This window comes from Pholis gunnellus, assembly GCF_910591455.1.
Source record: "Pholis gunnellus genome assembly, chromosome: 18".
Classification (NCBI taxonomy): domain Eukaryota; kingdom Metazoa; phylum Chordata; class Actinopteri; order Perciformes; family Pholidae; genus Pholis; species Pholis gunnellus.
This window is the reverse complement of record NC_136545.1, coordinates 8,334,420-8,361,189: the sequence shown is the minus strand read 5'-3', so window position 1 is coordinate 8,361,189 and position 26,770 is coordinate 8,334,420. Positions and strand designations below refer to the sequence as shown.

Below are 26,770 nucleotides of genomic sequence, written 5' to 3'. Positions count from 1 at the left end.
TTGCTTTTCTCACTGTCACTCAACTCTGTCACTCAACATTCCTCTTCGGTCCAGGCTTTACCTTAGCCTGTCTCCCATTCTGACTTGTCCTGGTCTGTCTCGCTTAAACCCGTCGTGAAGGAACCCCTTTCTCTCTTTCTTGTGTGGTGTCTCTTTGCCTGGCCAATTCTCTTCTTCTATTTTCTTTCTTCTTCTGTTCCTCATTTTTTCTTGCACAGAAGAAAGTACACGTTGAATGCGATCATGAAGCCCAAAGTAAGAGTTTTATCTCAGGACTGAGTCCGGTCAGTCAGCCGACACCAGCAGGCGTCTGAGCCTCCTGTTACTGAAAATCAGGGAAACAGTGAAGCTGAAGGCACTGAATATGGCAATCTGTCTATGATGGAACCATTGTCTCAAAACGGTGAGTTATACAAGCTGCAAATTAATTCAGTTTGGGAGAGAGACAGTGAAATATTTGGCATAACACACGCTGCAGAAGTTGGTGTTTTTTTAGACATTCAGGAAAAATACTGGCATTAAACCATTTCAAGAAAGAGGAATAAAACCAGGAAATAGAAAACTGTAGCATTAGCTAGCATTTGTAAATGCATACATTGGTATAGCCAGCATTGAAAATGTCCCTCCTGAGCCACGGTAGGACTGTTCTCTGATACTGCAAATGCCGTGACACGTTTTCACTCCCCTTATCTATAATTGTGCATTGTGACCTGTTCGGTTTTTCCCCTATCTGGAATACATAGTATCGTACTGATGCTGTCCAGATCCAGCAGCAGTTCTATGTCAAAAATGAGAGTTGGACATGAGTTGTTGTTCTGTCTCAGGTAGTGTATCACAGCCACTATGTCACCTCTCAAAGGGCCCTGACAGAAAGAAAGCATGTCAGAATTTAACCTTGTTCTATTGTCTTTGCAAATCACACAGTTTAGGGGAAAAACCATAAGCTATGATTAGTTGAGCATTAGTGTGCAGAATTTACCGCCCATTAAACTGAATCTGATGCAGTGAACATCTCAAAACTGTGATTCCGATATTTAGGACAACATGTATCCAACCAGAGGAGACTTTGACACGTGAAGATGAGACTTGCACAATTGAACGTGAAAAGTTGTGTTGCAGACTCCTTAATTAAAGCGCACAAACTGCAGATGGCTCTGAAGAGGAGGGTCCGAGACTGCCTCCGCCTTCTGGTGGAAAGTGCAGGTGGGGTGGCTTTTTTTGCCTACAAAATGAGCAAAATGTAAACTGAGAATGAGGGCCAGTTTATTGGTGGGAAGAGGCAACAATGGAAAGCGTGCCGTGACGTGCCGTGTTTGGATAAATGAGATGAATTGGGAGTTAAGAGAGAAGAGTGTCTGTACCAAAGTAAACGGGCGCATGAGCCTTCCTTGGTCTCATTGTTGAACTTCAATAGACTTCTAGTAATCTTTATAAAACCACATCATCAGTGCTTGCTATGTGACCAGGAAGAAAGTAGCGTGCTCTTGTGTAGTGCTTCCTGCTATTAATGATTTTATCAGTGCTTTTTTCTACCCTGTCTGCTTTTAAATCACTGGCGCGTGGACATCATTTGATTGCACACGACTGACTTCATTAGAAACAGGCGAAGCCACATGTTAGTGAAACTGATGTGATACAGACCATGATGTCATGCTTAATGAAGTAACGGACCATTGTCTATCCGTGATCCGTACGGATCCCCCACCCCCCACGGTTCGGCGCGCGTGTGGACTGTGCATTAATTACACAGTTAAACGTTAACCATCACAGTGTGAAATAAAGTTTTACTGACGATCTTTATCCGCCAACATCCAGTAAAATATGCGATCAGGACATCATTCATGTTTTTCTAGCCGCCGATCTCTGATAATGTTATGTTGTAAACAACACTAACAGCTAACAAAAGAAGGTTCCGTACAGAACAGGCTCTGTTCAGTAAAAATGAGTATTGAGCAAAGATATATCATGTGTTTCAATAAATACAGTTGTTTGAAGGAGATGTTTTCACAGCAACATGAATATATATTATAAAGAACTATATTATATAAAACTAGCTCTGAGCGGCTTATGATATATCATTAAAACTACAAATAATTTGTTTTTAATCAATAAAAATGTAATCTTTTATTTCCTTATCATTTGAATTGTGTTTTTAAAAAGGAAAAATACTTTTTTTTACAAAGTAATAGAATAACATTTAGAATTGTTGATGGTTCACACTGAGTGGTTGAAATTATTTTTGGGACGTTGGCAAAAAATGTAATAGTCTGGAGATCAGCTGCTATAACCAAACAACTAGGAATCTGTATCTGCCAATATGAATCATCAAAGATCGGCAATTAGTATCGGCGGCAAAAAAAGTGATCAGGGATTTGTAAAAGTTATATTCGCTCCCTTTTTTCTTTTGTGCTGATCCGAGCTGTGATCCGAACTGTGAGTTTTGCGATCTGTTGCACCACTACAGTAAGTCTGCTTATCCCAGTGTTCCTCTATGAACATTACACTTCCAGCTGCTTGACCCAAGGCGGTGTAGTCTTTACTTTATTGTTGTTATTGTGAAATTAAAGCTCTTCATGGCTTCATCACTTGGAATGAGAGAGGCATCCTGGTTTAGGAGTTGGCACCTGCTGTCTGTTGCACTTTAGACAAACTTTGATAGTTCTATGGTGTGTGTGCTGCCAGGTGCTTGCACAGTGCAATCATCCATTAGGAGATACCTGCAGCATGCTATTAATACTGTTTCCATCACCGCTGTCCATAATAAACATTAAGCATCACTTCCTCTGCAGCTCCACTGTTTCGCACCAGCAGCTATCTGGTACACAATATCTCTGTTACGTCCTCGCACAACAGTGGTAGAAATTAAAAGTTGGCCTTGTACAGCAAAGAAAGTAATCATGAAGACATTCATTTATCGATTTGATTCAAAAACAGTGTGTGTTGTTGATTTTCTGTGGGATGAGCTACGATAATTGCTTATCCAGACGTGTTAATGTCTAAAGAAAAGCACGTATTAGATGAAGATATCACTAAATTTCAATTTTAAATCCTCTCTCTTTCCCTCTCACATTTCCTCTCCTTATTTCTCTCACTTCCTCTTCCCTTCCTCTTTTCTTTCCCCTTCCTTCTTCCTACTCACTTCCCCCCTCTTCTGTTTCACCCCTGCTCTTTCTTTTCACCTCCTTCCTTCCTCATCTTCCTTTCCGTTTCTCCCTCCTTTCCGTTTCCCTCCCTGAGTCTCTTCTTCTCACGCTTCCCGTTCCTTCCCTCTCCCCCTGAGTCTTTCCCCTCTCTTAGTCTCTCTCTCTCTCTCTCTTTCCCTGCTCTCTCTTCCTCTCTTACCCCCCCCTCCCCCTCCCCCACCCTATAGGGATAGAAACTCAGTAGAATTACCATCCTCTTGATCTATAATTACCACACAACTCTCTCTACCCCTGGCACTCGTTCTCCTTGCTTGCTTGCAAGCCAGTCTCAGAGTGTACACAGGATACATACATTATCATTTAAACATTTTCCTTCCGATGACAGCCTTGTCCTGTTTGTGTGAACAAATAATATAAGAATCTTTGAGATGTTCAACAGAGGAGATGAACATACACTGTATGACAAGCGAATGATGGCATGACCTATATATTGGATGAGCCAAATAAAAATGATGGAAAATATGACGTGTAACACCGTGTATGATGTGTGTCTTTTCACTTTGACAAACAGGTGCACTCGGATCAGCAGCTGTAAACAGTAATTCCTGCATATAATCCGTCTCAAATGTCTTCCTTTGTCAGTGTGTTTTCTCTTTAATGCTAGCTTGTTATGAGATCCTGGTGTAGTCAGCTATTGACCTCTCAAGTTGTGCTGAGCACACAGTATATTTGTCTCCCTTGCCCAAGTTTGACAGCTGTGGTGTTGTAGCAGGAGTCAGTTATACAGTTTTGGAGTGGAAACTAGAGATACGGAAAAGATCAAACTGTCCAGGTCTATCAACTGTCGGGATCATAGCCCTGTGATATTAAAGGGGAACTTCAAACGTGTTGGGGAGTACATATGAATATATATATGAGAAGCGGACCGTGAGGTCATCCATTGGTTTGTCGACTACAGTTTTGAAGCAACAAGTTTGGCGTTTTGGCCGTCGACATCTTTTCATTTTTTTTGCCTTGCGATCACAATACTTTTGCAAGCATGCAAAGGTTATGTTGATTTTGTGGTAAGAATTTAAAATGTGATGGCATTGGATGTAAGCAAACAAACAAAGAAAATGTCATTGAATGTGTAAGGGGTTTTGCAGATTAATCCAATCTATGCTCTTGTTTGGCAATTCGGTTGCGCAAATAGAAAAGGAAGAAAAACAAATTTGTTTCGGAGAGAAAAGAATTGTTTTTTTTGTTTTTTGTTGTTTTTTGTCGTACGGTTGATTTAATGTCCCCTCTTGCAGATACAAGTGCTCACAAGATGAATGACTGCTCCAACTACAGGCAGGCGGGTAATCAAGAAGAACGAGCCACTGACTCACATGACACATTTAGTGAATTGACTGCATTCATAGAGTGCTTTCATCCAAAACACTTTACAATTTACCTCTCATTCAGTTTTGTTTTGCACACCAACTGCGGGAAGCTATTGGCATTGGGAGCAATTTGGGGAAATACCAACCCTCCACAACCTGCTGAACCTAATCTGCACCTTCAGTAGATCACAAAAATGTTCAGCGGACAACACAAGAAAGTGGATTAAAACTTAGCCAGACATTCAGTTAGTCATTCAAGTGGGCTGTTTTTAAGTTGATAACTACAATGCAATCTAAGGAACCAGCCAAGATAGCGAGGTCGGACCGCTTCGTCTGACATAATGCAGCTGCAGTTTAAACGGGCTAGAAACTATATAAAATCAGTCATTCTTTTGTCAGTCAGTCAGTTAGTGTTTAACTGTGATGAAATTAATAAGGCAGTAGATGAGGCAGTGAGGGTAAACACAGTTTGTAACCTACACTTCTATTCTCCTCAACATCTATTATTCATCGGCCAGGATGATTCTTTCATGAGGCGAGCTAGTTGCACATAATTCATAACGCAGGCTGTGGAAACTAGGACAGGGTGAGATACAGGCAGAGAGGGGAGAGGTGGGGGGGGAGGAGGAAGGATGAGAGAGCGGCTGAGTGAGGAAAGAGGGTGACGAAAAGGATGAAGACAGAGAGAGCGTCAGGATGAGGAGGTGAGAGAAAAGAAGAGGGGGGAGACGCAACAGGATTTTAGGTTTACAGAAATACAATTGAATGAGGGGGAACAGGCTGCAGAGCCTGTTCATGTAGACTGCAGGGAGAGAAACAGATGGGAATTGGGAGATTGAAGGAATGAAAGAGCAAGAGCGAGAGAGAGAGATGGAGAAGAGAGACAGAGAACCAGTGGGAAATGTTGGAGAGAAGGAGGAAGAGCGATGAGGAGAAGAGAAAGAGAGTTTAAGATGTGATAGATATCGCTATCAGGCGGTGGGGGGAGGAGTCTGCTGTAAAGAGAAGTTTATCATTGGTCCTTTGTTTTACCAAAGAATACATTTGGATCACGCTTAACTGTGCAGCCTGGTAGGGAGATATATGGTTTCCCTGCATATTTTTTTACCTCCATAGAAGCAATAGCTGCAGGAAGAGTAGTGCGTGTAAAAGCAATGAAAGCTCTGTCATCACTCGTAATTTGGCATCGGACTTTTGAAGACATTCTCTCCTCAAAGCAATTGTTCCCCCATCACGCCCCATGTCTGTTTGATATCAGACAGTTCACTCACTTGCGCCTGTGACTAACGCCGCCAGCACCTGAGAGAAGCAAGTAAGAGAGATGTAAATGAGGGAAAGAGGCAGGTGTAATTCTCTGGTTGGAAAGGTGAAACATGGAGTTAAAAGTTGGGACCGCTTCTCTTTGGTCTGGTGCTGGGAGCGAAAAGATCAGAATCCAAACATCATTCAGCGGCTGTGTGTGTGTGTGTCTGTGTGTGTGTGTTTGACAGAGAGAGAGAGAGAGAGAGAGAGAGAGAGAGAGGTGACAGGCATACTGACAGAAAAGAGAGAGAGAGAGAGAGAGAGAGAGAGAGAGAGAGAGAGAGAGAGAGAGAGAGAGAGAGAGAGAGAGAGAGAGAGATCACAGAGAGAGTGCACACTTTCTCCCGTGCTATATAGCTCTGGGCCGTGTACACAGCAGAAAGTCACGACCCCAAACTACAGTCCATGGTCTGAATTCCAATGAATTTTTGACTGAGATAGCGCATTTGTGAGTGTGCACGTGTGTGTTTTAGTGTGTGTGTGCGCGTGTGCATATGTGTGCGTCTGGGAGGAGGATGGGTGGGTGTTAGCGTATGGGGGACAGTATACCTCTTGGGAGCTGAGGGCAGAAAAAATAGAATGCTGAATTGTGACAATGACACACAACCCTGGGAAACACGCAAACACACACACAGCAACCACCCTAGGAAGAGGTGCGAGTGTAGGGTAGGACAAGGTGACCACAAATAGAGTTGGAACAAGGCTAAGCATCTTGTAACCTGCTTGCGTAGAGCCATGACAGTATGCTGGCAGGACGAAGTGCATAAACAAAAAAAAAACAAGACATTTGAGGATGTCTCCATCAGCGATGTCTCTGCTTCTGTTTTCAAATGTGACACTCCACCTTGAAGACGGCTCTCAGACTCGAACGAATATGGCAGCCACCACGCTGAGGTGTTGTTGAGCAACACAGAAGAAGTGTTCCAAATACATACTGGAGAAGTGACTAAATTACTTAAAAGTGTAATCAAAAGTGCATGCATACTTATATATATTTTAGATTTTTAAGCGTCCTATTGACTTTTGTTCCACAATACACGGTTGCACAGGAACAACATTCTGCGGCAAAAATTGTTTTAGTTCAAACAAAGGAATTTTTCATGTACATAATTGATAGAACACCAGAGCAAAAATGCATTGTCAGACTACATCCTGGCTTAGTTTTTGCTCACTTCGATACCTTATTATTTATTTTGTGTTTTCAGCTCTCCGAAACCCACTTAATAAGAGTCCATGCGGCTTTGTAATCCCAGCAGCCCATTTCTGTGGTTTGCAAAAGCTTCTTGATTGATCCTGGTTAATATTTTGAAGTTTTCTTCTCTCTCCATCTCTTTCTTCATTTTATTTGTGTAAACGTCTGTGAAGATGCATATGCTCTTTATAATATGCCCACATATAGTATGCACGGATCTGCACTCATGCATGTGGCAACATGCAGATTCTGCCTCAGTCCACATTTTGACATTTCTGTTCCTCTCTAGCCGTTTATCATATCGTGAATACAGTGAAGCATGGAGGAGAGAGCACTGTGTTTGTTTCTCATATTACAGTGTAAGTTACATGAAATAGACCTCAACGTAAGCAGTTCTCAGACTGTCTGATGGCTTCTCAGAACGCTAATGTCATTATTGCACAGATTAAAAGAATCACTGTAATCAATGACCTTATCGGTAATTAAATACACTTAAAATATATGTACTATATTTTATTGATTGCCAGAAATCTTGCCTAACATGAGGTATGGTATCTGCCAGCGGGGCTGTTTGATTATCATGTCTGTCGTGGCTAACTATTAAATCATGATTCGAATTTTAAGTCTTTCGTGCCAACAAAATCACTAAAAATAATATTGTATTAGAATAATGTGAACAGTAATGTTGTTCATAAACCGTTGATTTGATGCTGTTGTTGAAAAAGTCAATATCTCATTTGCATTAAAACATCTGAAAGAGAGGCAGAGGGGGGTCAACATGGGTCATGAATGGTTAGAAAGGTCACAGAGAGGGACACCTAAGGTTGCAAGCAAAACTCCAACCGTCACTTGATTTCTCTGATGTCATTTTAAAAGTGCTGTTTTCGTCCATCATTTACTCAAAACCCTCGGATTTGCACTCAGCTGAAACTTTAGAGGATCCTCTGGCTACACAGTATCCATTTGAAATCAATAGCTGGCGACACTGCTGCTTTAAAGATCGATAGTGGCACTTAACGGAGGGTGTCGGTGAGGTCTTCTTTTAACTAAGTTGGGCTGTCCACCCTTTTGTTGTATTTTTGTATTTTTGCATGTGTGCAGAGACCGCTTTGCTTCCTGGCAGGCTGGAGATTGAGTGAGAAGATTGTCTGCCAAACTCTACTGGTGCAGTCATTTCATTTCCAATTCCTCTTAGCAAAACATGCCATAAACTTTATCCCAAAATTCTAAAAGCAATAAGGATCTGAGAAACACTCAGGACAATCTCTTTCTTGTCGGCGGTATCAGCAAATCCTTTTTTTCCTCCATTCAGTGTAGACGGGGCCTTAGACTGGAATAGGTTGTATAAGGGACTTGATGGAAAGTTTGCATGTTTCCATCAGCTGCAACAGATGTAGGCTTTAACAAAAAAAAGTAATTTTTCAGATTCCTTCAAGTCAGAAATCATGTAAAAGTACTTCTTCTCCGGTTTGAGAATAGGGGCCAGATAGGTGAAATGAATACTTGAAAGGGTTTGCATAAAATATCGTTAATATGACACATTACGAGACAACCAAAACCACTGTGAAAACGAGTTGGGGAAAAATAATTGGGTGCTCGGATACTTAAATGGCATGTGGGTCATTTAAGTATCTAGGTGTCTAGTAGTCTAGGTTATAGTCACACTGTTATACAGTTTAAAATCATGCAGAGATCATATCATTCTAAGGAAAAATGACATCAAAAGCCTCCAGCGGTCTCTCCTTTGTGTGAAAAATGCAACTCAGAGGCCGTTTACTTCAAGGCTCTTTGTTCTTCTCCGACTACTGGATTAATATCTTCGCTTTTTTGTCAAAAATGAGTTGAATGGTCAGATGGACCCAGACCTAATTTTAATAGATCTGTGAATATCTGACGATATGAGGAAACTAAATGTAGCACAACAATGCTTCCTGGTAGTGGTAGGGTAGAGTATGAGGCTGTTTCTCTTTGATAATAACATTTTGAAGTATTATTGTTTTCATGCTCACCTTATTTTTTTATTGTATTATTCATTTACTTATTTTTTTATTTATATTTTTTACTATGTATTTAATTAAGTAGCGGATGAGGATTTAAATTTCAGTCGTTATAAATGATATAAAACTACAAATGGTCCTAACAATTATGGAATTATCATTGTATGAGATATACACATAAGTTATAAACCTTTTTTGCAGAAGTATATATCTATCTCGCCATGCATCTATGCTTTGAATGTGTTTTATATTACACCTTCTATTCGAACAACAAACGCTCTGGAAGAGTTACTTTCAGTAATTACATGGGCTTTGAAATGGAGTTGGCTGCCATCCAAACTCGTCTGCCGGGTCTTACCCCAGCAGGGCATGTCTTGCACTTAATAGACAGTGAGAAAACGGCTTTAATATAATTTGCTATGTAAAAAGGGGGTGGAGGGTTATTCCAGAAACCTCAACCAGAGTTAATTCATAAAGAGTTGCCATGAGATCCGTTCATTCAAACTTGGACAGGAGACAGAGCTGCTGGTAAACACAACGCTGGCTCTTGCAGGGCTTCAGTTTTGGGTGTTTTAGTTCGATAAGTCTTTATTGAACCAGCACTGCAAACACTATCATTTTTATTTTATATACAAGTAATCACTCAAGGTGAGATGGATGGACCTTATATCTCACTTATTTCTTTACCAAAGCGTCATATACACAGTGTGAATAGATGCCAAAGACATGTTTTGTTTGATCCATTTAGCATCCACCAATCTGACGATTACTGTTACTATCTAAACAATGACACTTTGAATGAATCAGCTGGTGTTGGAGAAAACGGATTCGGCAGACAAAGCTATCTCAATGTAGAAACAACGATACTCATTCCATTACCTCCTCATATCAATGCTCAGTTGTTCTGAATAATCGCATCACTCTCGCCTCAAGCCTTCAGCTATTTAGCGATGGTTTAGAGTTCATCTGACAGGTTGGAGTTTCCACTCACTGCATTATCTGCTCCGTGTCTCCGTCTTTATCGTATCTTTCATTCTGTTTCCAGTTGGGTTTTTTTTTTGTCTCCCCGATCCCTGTGTAGAAGTAGGTTGACACCCCCCTCGGAGGAAACTTCACGTAGCATTTTCAGATGATGACTCAGTCGTCTGAAATGCCGCTCTGCCTTGCTGTGTGTCTCAGTGAAGCACGTGCAGTATGCATGTGTCACAGTGGTAATGTACGTGTGTGTCTAAGCACACTAATCGTAATTAGTTGTTTCCTGTATCAGGCTGTTTTGCAATTTGAAGCACAGGCTCTGCCAAGTGCCCTGAGGGTCTGTGTGTGTGTGTTTGTGTGTGTTTGTGTGTGCGTGTGTGTGCATGTGTGTGTGTGTGTGTGTGTGTGTCTGACTCTGGTTGCTCTTTGTTTATATTGGGGTCAACTGACATCACACTTCCTGTGCACCAGTCTTCCCTGTCTGGCACTGTTTTTTTGTTTGTTTTGCATACGTGGTTGTGTGTGTGTGTGTGTGTGTGTGTGTGTGTGTGAGCCCTCACCCTTACTAAAGATGTCACCAAATCCAGTGTCCTCGCACCACTTTTAACTCTGTTTAATTCCTCTTCTTTCTCTTGAAATAAATCAAAGAAATGAAATGCTCCTTTTCGTCTGACCCTGGTCCACGTGTCATCATCAACCATGTTCTCCACCCTCCTTTTGCCCCAGCATCATGCCATCAGGTTCCTTTTTTTTAAGTCATTTCAGAATATATCCCCTCTTCTAACCTCTTCCCCCCGTTGTGCTTCTTTTTAGCTCTTAATCTCAACCCCTCACTTTATCTAATATATTACATCCCTTCCTCTCCCCATCTTGACATCCCTGCTCACTGTCTTTCATTTCTTACTCTGTCTTCTTCTCTCCATTCTCCACTTTTCCTCTCCCTCTCTCTCTCTCTCTCTCTGCCTGACGCTCTGTCTCTCTCCCTCTCCTCCCTTTAGGAATGGAGGGATTATGGAGATGAGAATGTGTATTGTTCGGGACAGGGCCTGTCTGTGATCCTCTTGTAAAAAAAAGAATCTCTGTGCCCCCAACTGGAGAGAGCTGCATCACCAGGATAAACAGCATGTGGCAGTCAGACACATGCAAACACACTAGCGTGCTGCTTTAAATGCATCCATATACACAAAAAAGAACAGACACCAAAATGCATGCACATACGCAGGTCTATGCACCAAGAAGAAAAGCATGCACAGACCTCATTTACATAATCATGACAGGGAAATATTCTCTAAAACAGATACAAAAGCACATACAAACTCCTACGAACAAACATAAACACCTAACAAAGCTGTCATAGTGGTGCAACTAACTAGTGTAGATGTGGCAACCTCCGCGGGGGAATTATACCACAGGAGGGGGTTTTCTCCGTCTCTTTCTATCTCTCCCTGCATTTCGTCTTTTGAAGGTTTAGTTTTCCTCTCCTCGTGTTTGTGCCGGTGTACCGGCTGCATGTGGGAGAGGAAGAGAGGGGAGCAAACAGACCGGGAAATTCAATATAGTGTGATTTATTTGACTGCGGTAACTGAATGCACTCATGTAATGCTGTATTTTATTATCCAATAAAATCTACCTGTGTATGTATTATATCCGTCTGGATAATGAATGGGGATACACGGTACATGAATGCATAAGCTTTTGTAATTAGGCATGGGTCCAATCTGAGGGCCATGAAACTGGTTGTGATTATACATGATAAACAGAAAATAATTCGATAGTAACATGAGAAAAGAAAATCAGACTTAAGGCGTGAAGCTATGCAAAAGGAAAGGGGTGTAACGTAAAGCTACTATCTGTAATTGGACATATAACGCGAGTGGTCGTGATTTATACCGGAGGTATAAGTGCAATTGTCTACTCTGCTTAATTAAATTAATTTATACTGACATTCATATTCCTCATATGCATGTATGTGCCATTTTTGCTGCCAACAAACAAATACTTTTCCAATAAATTACGCAAATGATAAAACAAGGAACTTCACCTTCAAAAAAAGCTAAAGGGGCTGAAAGAGGTTAAACTGAGTTCAAATTAAAGCAGTCTGATTATTAGTGGTTAGTGGCCATAATAGATCAATGGAGCTGTCATTTAGACTCAACTGCCTCAAGATTTACATATTTTAGACTCATGCTCTATAAAACATTTATTTTTTAATAAATGCCCATCTCTTAAAAGCTTTAGAGGAGATCAGCTTGAATTGGTACCAGTTACAATAGACATCTACAGTATGATGACCTCATTTCAAAGCAAATGTTGCATGAGACCATATCACCTTTCAAATAGATGACTAAAAACGAGCCAATTTGGATTCAGACAACAATGATGACCTATTGATATTGAAGACATTGGTTTCCATGACTTAGAATATTGATTATTGGCCCCTTACTGTACTCTTTGTGTGACAAGAACAACATATATGATTGGTTTCTGCATAATCGACTAGTTTTATGATCGCATGATGTAGCTGCAGTGCCGAAGACATTTGTCACGGACGGCAACATCAGATGGTCCAAGCGGGTAATGAATGGTTGATGAGGCATTTAATCCTTTTCTCTTCTTGTCAAAATGAGGGACATTTGTAGAAAAATAAATGTTCCATTGGTTAACATATAAGGGTCTATAATAGAGTCTGACATGCTCAGACAGTTGTTTTTTTGTCATCCGTCCGGTGTATGCTGGGATACGTTCCAGTCCAATTCAACACGAACCCTGAATTAGAATGAGGGGGCGCATCCATCCGTCCATTTTCTAAACCGCACAAACACACAAAAACATGCACACCCAATGCCAATCACTCTGTTTATGTCCTGCCTGTGTCTTTGTTTTTAAATTTTTTCTTTTTTTCTTTAAGAACATATTGGATGCTAAATTGGAAGGCGAGCTCATCAGCCACCTCTTTTATACTCAGAGCGCAAGCACAGATCCCTGCAGAGGTTACAACGAGGGGATTGGGATAAGCTGAGAGAGGAATGTGGACTCTGCTTCGAAACTGTATTCTGTTATGCATCATTCCCGTCCCTGTGCATGTTTAATATTGTTAATAATGACGCTAACAGTTATTATATTTGATAAACAAACTGCAGTGCACCACATCATTTCACAGGGGAAAGAAAACACCTCTTCCCTGAAAGTAGGTGTAGGTCAATGAGCTCTCATATATTTTTGTCCTTCATTTTTTTTTCTTTTCTTTTGATGGGGTGTGTTAATTATGTTTATCTTCATGTAACTACTTACAAGTTGCTGTGCGCCTTATATAACTGCTGTTGGTCCCTCTGAGAAACACAATTCATCTCATCTGGGTAAATGTAGGTTTGGACTTTTTGGCCACAGTGTCTCCCAGCACATGCAAGAAACATGAAGCCAAAAGGTCTTTTTATGTCTCTTTTATATTGCTGTCCTATATGTCTGGATGCAAGCTGTTCTCCCAGCACCGCTGCAGTGTCGCCAGCTGTGCCGCCGCTCCCCTGGCAGGTCAATTATGAGGCCTGATGAGTCGAGAAAGCGTCGTAACAGTCAGCTTTTTAAGTAAAAACTTGTTTTGCATCCCAAAGAGCTGCATTTAAATTAAATATGGGAAATGCAATGTGTGACGACATATGGCCAACAGACAACATCTGAAACGTGAAGAATATTACCGCGGTGACCTTCAGGAATCCTTTGCATGGCCAATAAACCAGTAATTGGAAGCAATGAATTTCCTTGTTTTCCACTGGAAACAGACTCCAGGACTGAAAGCTATGTTAATTGTGGTATCCAGTGATTTCTATGCCAATTCTCACATTCAGAATGACCAGATTTCTTCCCGTGACAGCTTGTTTGACTCAATGTTGAGCAGCTTAATGCCAAAAGACGTAAATGTGAAGTAATGTATGACCTATTGGGCACATCAGGCATGGCTTTTCCATGTACGCTGTGAGCATCCATTGAGCCCATATACAAGCTGTTATTTGAGAGCCTCGGCAGTGTCTACCAGCTGTAACAGCTCTCTCCTGGCAGGCAGCATATACAGTCACAATCCATCTGTGTCTGTGGGCATCAGGCAGCGACACCGCCGCACTATATATGTCCTCCTCTAAACTGGCATGCTACCACTGCCTCCCCCACAGCTGCTAAGATAAGAGCAGATGCCTTTTTTCACGCTGCTCAAAAAGTCAGACAGCGATCTACGGGCTTGCACACATCTGTATTATCTTTTCCTATTTTTCCCATTCACATTAGGTAACCAAATCAAGAAGCAGTTTAACCTGAGCGGTGGAGTGCTGAGCCGGATGCCCTTGACCTTCTTATTTCTGGCAATGTAAGGTAGACTGAAATAATAGGACTGCAAGGTGAATAATCTCATTTATGGTACACGTGAAAGAAAAATGTTTCCAAAGCAATTTAAGGAGTGAATCTGCTGAAGAAGGTAGCCTCTGACCTGGCTATAGTGGCCTTAATTACTGGCACAGTTTTGCTATACAATGGCGTTTGTGAATCAATTTTGCAAGGTACCGAAATATGGGTCCCGTGTGGAAACGACAGACAATCCTGCATATGAGACCAGAGCGAAATCCCAGACTGTGGCAAATTGTACTCTGCTATTCTCAGGAGGCTCTCTGCATGACATGAGCCGCACGTCTAACTAGCTTGGCAAATTTGCCTTTTGAGGGAAATTTTCTGGGTTCATTATTTCGTTTTTCAGCAAGACTTGGTGTGAAGTCTTTTGCAATTTAATTTTTTGTTATTTGTGCAAAGTTTTTCTCATAAATATTATTTTTTTTTGTGTCATTTTCACAATCAAATATTAATTTTATAGCTTGCATTCATTTTTTAAATAATTGAAATAGTGTACGTCAGGTCACGTTGTGTCTGTTCACTGAAAGTTTCATTCTCAAGAGAGCCGAGGCGGGTCCCATTCACTTTTCCTGTCCAAACCGTCTGAGACACTTCAAGATTTAAAGTGTTGATCCTCTGCCCAACAAGCCCATTACGCATGCTGCCTCCTGGTTCAGACCTTTTGCAGATTCTCAGTGTTCTGTTATCGCCCTTGTTCTCTTGCCAGCTCCTCATCTCTCTTCACTGTAGATTTAATTAAGTCTTGCCTTTAAAAAAAAAAAAAGCTCAGTGTTTGATATGCAAATAATAATGCATGGACATCTTTTTAAAGTGCATGTACGCATAATGAAAGAACGATTACATCGTGGAGACATGAGTAAAAACAGGCTGTACTCCACTTTGACAATGAATGGTGGGGAGTGCTTTTGCCTTCAGATGGAAGATCAAGGTTCTACTACTAAGACTTGTAATTTTCAGTCAAAATGGCTCAATTTTAGATAACATGCTACTACTTATTTTCTTCATGGCAGCTGGTTAAACTAGAAGTGGCTGCACAAGCACAGCGTTTCAACGGCTCACATCAGATTGTAGCAAATTCTTATTTTTTTTTTCAATATGTGGTCTATTGTTTGGCTGAATACAATTGTATTCAACAATGGCTAAAACATTAATATAATGGCCTGTCAGATTGATGTTATTTCACAATAATCATAAAATAACACGTCTGCAAATAGTCAGCATTTAAAAAAAGGCACTTTCAGATTTGAGATGGCTTTGTTATTTATGTATTTGTTTTAATCTAGATACACATCGAATACAATCAAAACAATAGACACTTTTAATGGAATTGGATTGCTAGGCAACAGCTCCATATTTACTTCCTGTCAGCTTATGTCATTCACTGCAACAGGAAATAAGACGTAATTAAGGTCGAGTGATAAATACAAAAGGAGTCACTGATTTGCAAAAATAGAATGTAATATGTGGGCGGCTTGAGTGTGTGACAACTTGCTCAATCAGCAATGACAGCTGTTTATCTCCCCCCAACAACTAAACACAGAGGCAAAACATGATAATAATAATTTAAAGAGAAGCATACATACATTCGAAGGAGCGTATAGAATACACCCTTACGAGTGACTGGAAGGCTATTGTTTTTTCCCCAGGGAACTTCTATCCATAATCTCCTTTCTTCATCCACACACACACACACACACACACACACACACACACACACACACACACACACACACACACACACACACACATACCATCTAGTCTGTTATTGCTCCATAGGGATCCATTCGTTTTCACATGCAACATTTAAATCAGGCAGCATGTGCATGTGCTGGCAGGGCGTTGGTACATGTATATCAGCAGGGGGAAGTGGAAGGAGGACGTGTTTACGGATACATGTATGTATGTGAATCATGTAGGTGTTTGAGGTTTGTGAACAAATACCTCATTTGACTGAAACTGAGTAGAGGGAATATATTGATTTTGCTCATTACACATCATCAGCGTAGTGACTTCTGATTGGTCAATGAACATGCTCTGTGGTTAAACAGGACAAGCAGTTACTGTCATTTATGAGCACGGGGAAAATGTACACATTGCTTTAATTAATGAAACGTAACATTGCCATTAGCAATTTTAACTGTTTTTCTATTTTGCTATCATTTCAGTACTGCTCTGGCCTTGAATTGGCATCTACAGACATCGCTATTGTGACGATTATTTTCAGTGTACTACATCAATGGTATACATTTTTCAGAAGTCCCCTTTGTTCAAATACTCCTGCTAGACATGAATGATAAATGATGCTTCTAAGTCAAATTAGCCAAAACTTAATTTGTTAAAAAACTACGTTTTTTGACGTACTTGTCTCTTCAAGACTTTGTTTTGCCTCTCCCTCTTGTTTCACCCTTGTGAAGCTTATTTTTGATTTGTGATACTTGTGGATGATTTCCAGCTCTTTGAACATCAACACTTACACATTGTATAGTATTGCTGTGACGACTTCCATCTGTTTGGCACCATTGCCAACTGTAGGGGACAACATCGTATCCAAACTTTCTCCTGAGACCACTCATGGTCTGTTTTTTTTTTGGCTGTACTACAATGTACAAATCAGCTGTTTTCTATCTTAAGCTGGGGAGGCATACATTTGTTTGTTACATTTTCCAAATGGTGTCGATTATATTTTGGTTAAAAGGGTGACTGGTTTGTCTTTTATTGTTTTTGCTTAGAGACTGAGATGGACGGATAACAGATAGACAGAAATGAGGGAAAGAAAGAGAGATGCCAGCATTTTGCTAACACCATTGAACTAGACAAACAATTGATTGGATTGCCCTGGACCCCCAGGGGGCGTGTGTGTGTGTGTGTGTGTGTGTGTAGCCAGCATGATATTGAAGATGTAGGTTAAAAGGAAGAGGAAATACAGGGCTTCAGAAGTGTGAGGGTGCGCACGCATGTGTGCACTTCTATTGGGCTAAACGTCCTCACAAGGCTTAAACGATGAGGAATACTCTCCAAGTTGAGTGAATTAATGTAATCATTTTTATATTTTTGATCTTATTTTGCTAGTTTTATGTATTGGCCCTGTCAATTCTGATTAAATTGAGCAGAAACACAGAGGTTGGGAAACTCTATTAGACACAGCTGTACAATGAAATCCTTGGAGAAGTACAATCACTCATTTTGAAGAGAGTAGAAACCTGTAGATAAATGTAGATACCGTCTAAATTACATTTATTGAATTGGCGCATCATCACGTCAGCTGTGCCAAATGAGTGTAAGGGTGTGGTGCATTGAGAATATTGTATTGTATCAAAAATTAAGAATGAAGAGGAGGAGGAAGGGTGGGGGCATATGAGAAAGGTCGACATAGGAGCTAAATAGACAAGAGAAAGCATGTGCTGTATGTGTTGCTGGAGAAAAAAAAAGCTGAGGTAGAGAAAAGCAAAGTGACAGAAAAGTGCTGGGATGGATGGGGGTGGGGGCGTGGGTGGCTGTTGGGGGTTAGATTGGAGGAGACAAAAAGGATGAAACAGATGAAAAGGATGCGAAAGCGGGGCGTGCCTTGGGGAAATGGAGGCAATCGATAGAAAAAGATGCCAAAGTGTTTGGGGGGGGGGGGGGGGGGGGGGGGGTATGTTATATAACTCCAAAAATGGCAGCCCTGAATTGCAGAGTAGTCTGTATTCTGGAGGGCCGTCGTCTCTCCTCCAAGTTGACTGCTACTTGCCTGAACTAACAGTTCTACACTGAGGGGATACTGAATATTAAAGGCTCAGGAGATCAGTCTGATCTCACTGCTGCTTCAGCTCTGTAGCGCAATTGAGTATGAAGTATTTATTTTTTTCCTGTTTTTTGTTACAATTTAAATCCAGCTCAGGAGATCAAAGTTTTGTTTTTGGTCTTCTTTTTCAATAATCCATAATCATAATTGTCAGCGCACACATCTACTATGCATATGAATCCTCACAGCCATTTTCAGTTATTCTAGTGCATTGGACTAAAAGTATCACTTCTTTAAAAAAAATAGTATACATTACAGAAATGTAATAAAACGGTAAGAAAGACGTAATTGTTTCTTCTTTTGCCTGTTGAAGGAATCTAAATCAAAACACTTCTGTTATTTATGCTATGGCTCAACTTAGAACCTCAGGCATATTTTTTTCTCTCTCCACGGATTGCACTTAGAATATGTTATCCCTCAGCCCTATACACACTCAGTTTCAAATAAAGTATATATTCTGTAGGTCCTGAGCTGGGAGATAAAATGTGTGAAGAGAGAGCTGTAGGATTTGGAGCACCATGCCGAAGGGAGCAGCCAAAATAGAGAGAAAATATCAGCAGCACTGCCTGCCAGCCTCACTGAGCTGCTAAGCAGGGCTTAACGATGCCCAGGGGGCTGTGTGTTGTGTGTGTGTGTATTTGTGTGTTCGCTTTCCTTCTTTATAAGCCCAAAACAAGAGCTCCATGTTTCGGGGTCAGATAGAGGCCAGAGAATCTGATTTGCAGAACTTTATTTGAGGGTTGATGTCAAGTAGTTAGGAGTGGATGCAGGTTAATTGCAGCAAGATGAGCAGCAAGTGAGTCCACCTGTGGTGGTCTCACGGTCGCTTAACAGGTGTGAAACTTAACTGTGACTTTTATGGAATGGCGCCATTGAGGGTCTTGCTGTAACATCCCGCAAAGCAGCGCACTCTCTCCGCAGAATCATGACAGACTGACAGGGAGGAACCTCACCACGAGATCGGAACAGATAACGAGGTGCACACTATCTCCTAGATTACCTCTTTTCTCTTCGGTGAACTGTCGACCTGACCAACCAGCAGTTTCCATGTGCATCAGTCTGAGCATGATCTCTGAACTCTGCCGGTACATCTTTGTGCTCGCCAGGTATTTTTAACTCGTATTGAAAAAGCACAGGTGTAACTTACAACGTGAGCAATGGCTCTCTTTTTTTTTTTCTTCATTTAAATGCTCCAGTAAGGCATGCCAGTGAGCCGACATAGCCAGGCACTGGAGTTAGGATGGAAATGGAATGCAGCCACAATTCACTTCTGTAATTAGACACATGCTTTTCCTGCCACAAAATGCATGCCACTAAAAAAAAAAAGTCCACCATCCTCTTTGGAACTCCTAAAATCAGGTGTGTAAACGCTCTGCTGCGCCACCGAAGCATAATTCATCCCGGCTCATAGGGGTGAAGCACTGTTGGACTCTGCTTTTTCCAGTTCATTTAACTCAGGCTGTGATTTCAAATGTATGCTCTGAACACTGGCGTCTGATTTCGTGAAATAAGTTGTCATATCAACCAAATTCAGAAATAATGGAGGAGAATAATGATTAGCAAAGTGAACCACATTCTTTTTTCAGCCCTGCAGTGCTTATGGTTCCAGAGGAAAGCGCCTCTAAAAGCATCTGAGTTAATGTAATAATAGCAGACGTTGCTCGGGAGGCAATGCTTCACCACATGTTGTCATGGCATTTTGGAAAATCCCAGAGTTCCTTGCAGCAGAGGCCAGCTGGTCAAGCCCCAAAGCTGATTATTTTGGGAATGGGGGTGCAGGGTGTGTGTCTGTGTGTGTGTGTAGAGGGTCCATGGGGATTTCTCAACTACCTCAAGGCCCATTTCTTCCTCAGGGTTGCTGATCAGAAGGAGGTTATAAAAAAGAAGTTATTTTAGATTTCAGTTCACCAGCAACACGTTTTCCCCCAACAGAAGAATCAATAACTAACGGAATACTTGAGAAATGTCATGTAGTGTGAAACCACTTGCTTTCAAGAATAAATATCTTAAATATATTTTTGAGGGGGCTGTCACGGTTTTCACTGCACAATTATCATGGCCAAAAGCGTTCATGAAAAAGATATTATTGCCATATTTATAGAAAATTTGAAAATAAATAAATGGGGCTATCGTTCAAATTTATCTTTTTTAATATCATGTTCATCGTCTATAACCTTTATATCACAACTCGGCTATTTTATTTACAGTGTGTTTCTTTTTTCTGTCAATAAAGTTGTGAAAAATGTCTTTCTAGATATGGATATGGAGTGAATAAGACTAACACTAATATTTATTTGTAGGAAAACAATTATGTATGTGTGGGTTCACAAAGAAATTACAAAAGTTTTAGAATGACATTTTAAAAGCTGAGATATTTCAAAATGCATTTTCTTCACACCAATGTAACACTGGATTTCTGTTAACACAAGAATGTTGTAGAAGAATATACTATGAATAAAAAGAAAAACATGATCATTAGGCAAATAACGGACAAGCTGTATTATAATTGTAATACCAGTGTGTGTTTGTGTGTGCATGTGTGAAGGGAGATCTTCTCAGTTGGAGGACTGAGTCAGTTTTGACTTCCTACTTCTGCATCAGACAAAGGTGTCCTCACTGCCAAAAGCCAGGTACTCCCTGCTACACGTGTGTGTGTGTGTGTGTGTGTGTGTGTGTGTGTGTGTGTGTGTGTGTGTGTGTGTGTGTGCATGTGTGACAGAAGGAGAGGTGTGTGTGTGTGCTCCACTGACCCTGTCTGACCTTGCTTTCCCATTCCCTCCCCTACTGTCGTGAGTGGGCACACACAAAATCACAACTGACTGTTTATCCCCCAAGGTGCCATCACATCTGATTGCAACAAACCATTGGTTTGGGAAAATGCCGTGTGCTGATGTTGTGTCCTGTAGTGAAAAACAAATCCTACAGAGACTTTTTACCACCAAAGAAAAGGTTGGATATGGTTCACATTTATCTTGGCCATACTCATGCCCACGTTGGCATTTTACATCATATCGACTCTGTTTGAGTTCGGTGTGTATTTAAAAGTGTGGATGATGTCATGTCTCTAACCTTAGTGCTACGTTGTTTGAAGAAATCTTCTTCTGGACAGGAAGTAATCATGGGGATGGAAGGGCATAAGAATTCACCAACACATTCTCAGTCCCAGAGGTATCTTTTCAAAATAAACTTCAGTGTTGACAGGAAACGTACAGTTTCCGCTTGTTACAAATGTAGTCTCTGTTTAAAATATACTTTCAACAAAGATTTATTTAGTTTTTAGGTTTACTTACTCAACAAAAGTACAACAAGGTTATGTTTAGGCAGCAGAATACTTGGTTAGGTTTAGGCAATTAAAGTACTAGGTTTAGGTAATCAAAGTACTTAATTAGGTTTAGGCAACAAAGATACTTGGTTAGGTGTATACAACAAAAGCAATTGGTTAGGTTTAAGCAACAAAAGTACTTAGTTAGGTTTAAGCAACAAAAGTACTTAGTTAGGTTTAAGCAACAAAAGTCCTAGGTTAGATTTAGTCAACAAAAGTATTTGGTTAGGATTAGGCAACAAAAGTACTTGGTTAGGTGTTACCTAAGTTACGTCCTACCTACCGTCTAGGACTAAGGAACCCTAACCTGTCACAGTAATTCCACCACTTATACTATCAAAAGCACCCAAAAGAATAACATAAAATACATTGGCAAACAACAAAATAAGGAGATACATCACTGATATCTGACTGCTAGGGGGCGGTTTGAGGTTTGGGGGCGGATCTTTTTCTTGCACTTTCCTCCGCAGACATATTACAGAATTAAGCCGACGACACCTCCTCGAGACGACAACAGTTTCTGGCATCCCAGAACCACCTCCACACCCGCTGTCAGTGCTAATCAGACCCCTACATGCCAAAAATACACCACCGCCATAACCACCCTGGCGTTACACCTTCGGTTACGGTTGTGCTTGGCGAGCAATGTTTGTTGTTTACCGCAATATGGGAAACATTTAAAATGTAAAGATGTTCAAATTGATGTCACAAATAGGAGGTGGGGATTTGTGCTATCTATCAGGGTTGACAAGGGAGGTTGCATTGGGGTCATTGAAGATCTGAATGTATGTTTTTAGCAATGAAGCCATGCATGCGTGTGTGCACGCCTGTATGTATGTGCATACACGAGCGTGGGAGGTGCCGGCAGGGCACGCCACAGGGACAAAACCGAGAATCCCCCAGTTATCAAAGAACCTAATTGCACCATGAAAAATAAAGGCAGGACAAAAATAGAAAGACAAACAGCAAAAACTGTGAGAAGGATAGAATACAGAGGGAAAAGCTCAGAGAGAATGAGAGAACATGAGTACTGTGTGCATTTTCTTAAACACGTATACAGGTAACACTGAGAATATGAAAGAGACTCTGCTAGATGGTGAGACGTGAGAGAAAAGGAAGATTGAGTAGAAACGGGGATCAAAGCCAAGATGCCATTGCAGAATCATCAAACATCATCTAACAGTTTTATGGTCCCATAGATATTAATTAATTGAACACACTTTGAGGAATCATGATGATAGAACTCTCCTTTCCAGAGCCTTCATCTGTGGCGAGAATGTTTCTATATACAACACATATTTACCCAGGAAGCAGACAAAGAAATGACTGTCATTCACAGTTATGGTGTGAAGAGTTGGCGGACGGTATATGTGTGTGTTTGTGCCAGGGATGGGGGTGTATAGTTAATACATATTCACACTTCAGAGATGCGTGCGCCTACAGTGTTTCTGAGGGACTTCACTAAATGGACACATTTAGGAAAGAACTGTTATTGTCTCTGTCTAGACTGTTCCCTTTGTTCAGTCATCGCAAGCTTTCAACCAGAGAGGTTGAATAGAGAGGTTCATCGTGCTAGCCTGTTGGTTATAATGGAACACAACTGAATGAGTGACGTCAGACAAATGTGTGTATGTAAGTAAGTTTAATTGATTTATTTAGCACTTTTCAAAATTATTACAATGGGTCAATATTACACATTTTAAAAAAAGAGCTTGTTGCATTAGAAATGCATTTAAGAATGAATAGGTCTTGACGTGAGTTATTATACAGTTTGCATTATAGTTTGCTGACCTGACCACCAGAGGTAGCCTAAGGTTGACCATAAAGCCACCAAAAAAAAAAAAAAACAAGGAAGAAAGAAAATGCTGCTTGGCTGCAGTATGAAAAGAAAATTATGTTTTTGATTATGTCTTTTAATACTGTACTCTTTCGTTTGTTGCTGGTTGAATGGTGCCACCACACAAATAGCAAATCACAGCTTTCACGTCAATAATTTCATATATTGCCAGGCTCAAGTCTACTCTCGTCTCTTTCTTTGCAGCGTCTTTCCACCTGTTATTGCTCCCTACAAGGGAATTAGTTTTGTATCCACAGCCGAGCAATAATGCTCCGGGGATGGAGATGACACTCATCAGGATTTTGAGTGATAATGCCAGTTACTGATTCAATATCAACCTCTGAAGTAAACTCAGCAGTGGATGCTGTTAGCATGTTTCATGGTTTGGTTAATTTCTTTTGAAACTAGGGTTGGCAACGTTGAGAAACTTGCAAGATTATGCTAGATAAAAAAAAATAAACAGAGATTACCCAACCAACAAACCCAGCCCAGTGTTGCAAACTCTTTCGAGATTTTCCAAATCTATTGATAAAGTCACCAAGTCAGCAACACTGACAGCCCGTCCCTTCAGGTCTCCCTCCAAACCCACTCCCCCAAAATTCAGATTATTTATGTTAACAATGAACATGTCTATTGTACTCACAGCTGTTAAGCACATTTATTAAGAACTCTCCAGTGACCTGCAATAAGTGCACTGAAAGAGTGCGCTCAGGCAGACAGTTGTAGGAAGACAGGTAGACGGGCCATCAAGTATTTTTGTTATTCTATTTATTGATTGCAAGCGGGATGTAATGAGAACAAATACAACAATATTTTTGAAGAAGATCACCTACCCTAGCGTTATCCAGTGTAAATAAATACTCTTAAAATGAACAATCCCCATTCGCCAATTCATGCAGGGGGCGTGTAGCAGGGAGCATCAAACTGTCATTGGTTTTTAAAGGTAACGAATTTAGAAGTAACTAACCCGGCTCTGTTCATCACACAGTTTAACACAAATGCAGGGGGGGGGGGCGCTTGATAGGCACCATAAAGTAACGACGTTACATCTGAAAGTGGTAACGAGGTAGGAGTAATAAAGCCATCATCTGGAGCAGCAGTGGGGTTCACCTGTGGAGGTTTCTGTGATTGGAGAGACTTGCGCTTCACTCCGCCCCCCTCCCCCCCACCCCCGGCGCGCTGCCCGCCTCCCCAAACCAAGAGCGAACACACTCGTCACTTGCTTCCTCTACCCGCTGCATAACATGAGCTCCCTTCCCTTTGAGTGGACGTACAACGATACAGATGGTTTCCCAACGGCATCCCGCTTCATGCTGACCGAAACTGTTGTTATTTAGGAGAAATATCTCCCCCCCCCCTCCCCATTCCCACGGTTGTGTGGTTTTTTTTTTTGGATGCGCCATGCAATCTCGCCGGTGGAGTTGTGGAATTCGGCTGGCGGCGTGGACGTGGGTTTGGAGTCTGACATTGCACGGAGCGTGGTGCATCCCCGCAAATGAAGGTAAAACGCGCACAGACACATGGTGGACACCGCTGTTTGGTCCACGACTTTAATTGGCACTGACAAGTCTGACCGGTTAAAGGTCCGTCTCTGGTGCTCCGCACCGTCGGCAGTTCCGACGCTGTTTGAAAAGGAGGTCCAAAATGAAATTGAGCAGATAATGTTTATGGCAGCTGTGTCCCCCCCAAAGTCCGTAATAATGTGTTCCGAGACTGTAAAAAACATGAAATTAAAAAAAAAAGACCTTTGATCAGAGCATGCGTCTCTCCAGATAAGCAGTCCTTGGAGGACTTGGCAGCGCAGACAGACGCGCAGGGCGCTGCGAAATTCACTTCTTAAACATCGTCCTGAGCAGCTCATACTGTTGAATTGGCATTGACCTTAAAGCGCTTTATTGTGCTTTCAAAAAATAAATAAGTAGGAGGTCAGGAATTCAATTTGAGTTTTGACATCTCTTATAATAATGGGAACTTATAGGTTTGTGCTGCGATGTTTCACTTGATTCCCATTACAGGTTATTTGAGGTTTAGTCTAGTCTGACATTCTTTAACGATGCGATGAAATCCCTTTAATACTGTCAGTTCAGATGGTTGGCAGTAATGTTACTTTTCTTGTCAGCTATTAACAGTTTCACTTGGCACCACCACCTAATTTGGCTCAATTATTTCCATATGCGTGAGGTGAAGACCGTTTACTTCTGAATATCAAATATGGACATTTGCAACGAGGCTTAAAGATAGGAAAAGGGAAATAAGTGCAACGTGTGAATCAGTGTGTCAAATATTGTTCCCACGCCATTGTCCGCGGGCTGAGCAGCATTGTAATAGCTTGAGATGAATGCCATTGTTTGGGGGCTCTAAACAGCATTATCCGGGAAAGAAAGAACATCCATCAACCTGCTTATTCTTCACATGGCAGATGTATTTGTTCAAAGTTTAGATTCGCAAAAGCCTTTCCCAAAAGTGTGACCATGGGACACCCGGGGGTCCTGCAGGGCATCTTTCGGTAACATGTAAAATAATTGAAGTTTACCTGGAATGTACAGGTTACCTCTTTGTGTCAGTGTTCTCTGAATTAAATTACTGTGGGGTTTTGGTTTAATGGGATAAATTGCATTTTGTAGTGTTGGCATACAAGTTCCACAAAGGAGTGAACAGTTCGATAAATTCACTTGAAAGAAAGGGTATTTTACTGTATCTGTCTGTGCCAATTACTCATGAGGATTTCTGTCTGTATCTGCAGTTGTATATACTTGAATTCCGGCCTTGTTAAAATCAAGCTTCAGGCTGCGAGAAGCGTGAATCAATGGCAGCCTGGATCATAAGTTTATGTTTTGACTGGAGTGAGAGAAAAGAGAGAGAAGTCCTCAAAATGATCTTCCAATGAGCCAGGCATTTCCTTTCCCTGCTGTCTTTCATTCATCACACACATCCTTTTGTTTTGCTCTGCGGTGGCACATTAAGAATTTTTTATTTTCTTTCAAATTTGACTGAAAAAGTGCAAACATTTTCTCCTTATTTCAAAATACAACAGTTAAACACCTCGCCCCTTTCGCCAGATTCAACACAAATTTTAGACGAATTTTATACGTATTTGTATCGCAACGGATAATCACACATTGTGTGCATAATTGGAGCGGAGGGTGAAGCCCGTAATTAAAATAGCCGCTATCCTCTCATTGGGCTGATTTATTGTAATTGAAAAAGTCACATTAAACCATTTTTCAGCTCGCTTTAGACATCTTGGCGGAATCATCGGGGACTCTGGGCACTGATGTTTCAATGTGTCCTCACATTAAACAGCAGACTTGCCTCATGAACAGAATTTAAAAAAAAAAAGGCCCTGATGCCTCTTTAATAACATTTAGCAGTGAGGACAGTTACCCTGCAGTGGGGCTTCAACCGCTCATGACTAATGCTGCTGAGGAAAACTGTACACACTCTGCCAACTTGATTAATTCC

The 26,770-nt window shown here is 41.0% G+C and overlaps 1 protein-coding gene across 1 annotated transcript in view; it reads left to right on the top strand.

The window, feature by feature from the left end:
• Positions 1-24,709: 24,709 nt before the first annotated feature.
• Positions 24,710-26,770, top strand: part of epha5 (EPH receptor A5) — a gene marked incomplete at both ends in the record, with an annotated part of 54,281 nt that continues 52,220 nt past the window's right edge. Inside the window, one exon of the mRNA XM_079178862.1 lies at positions 24,710-24,809. Within this exon, the coding sequence (XP_079034988.1) occupies positions 24,710-24,809 (100 nt within the window). The remainder of the gene's footprint in view (positions 24,810-26,770) is intronic.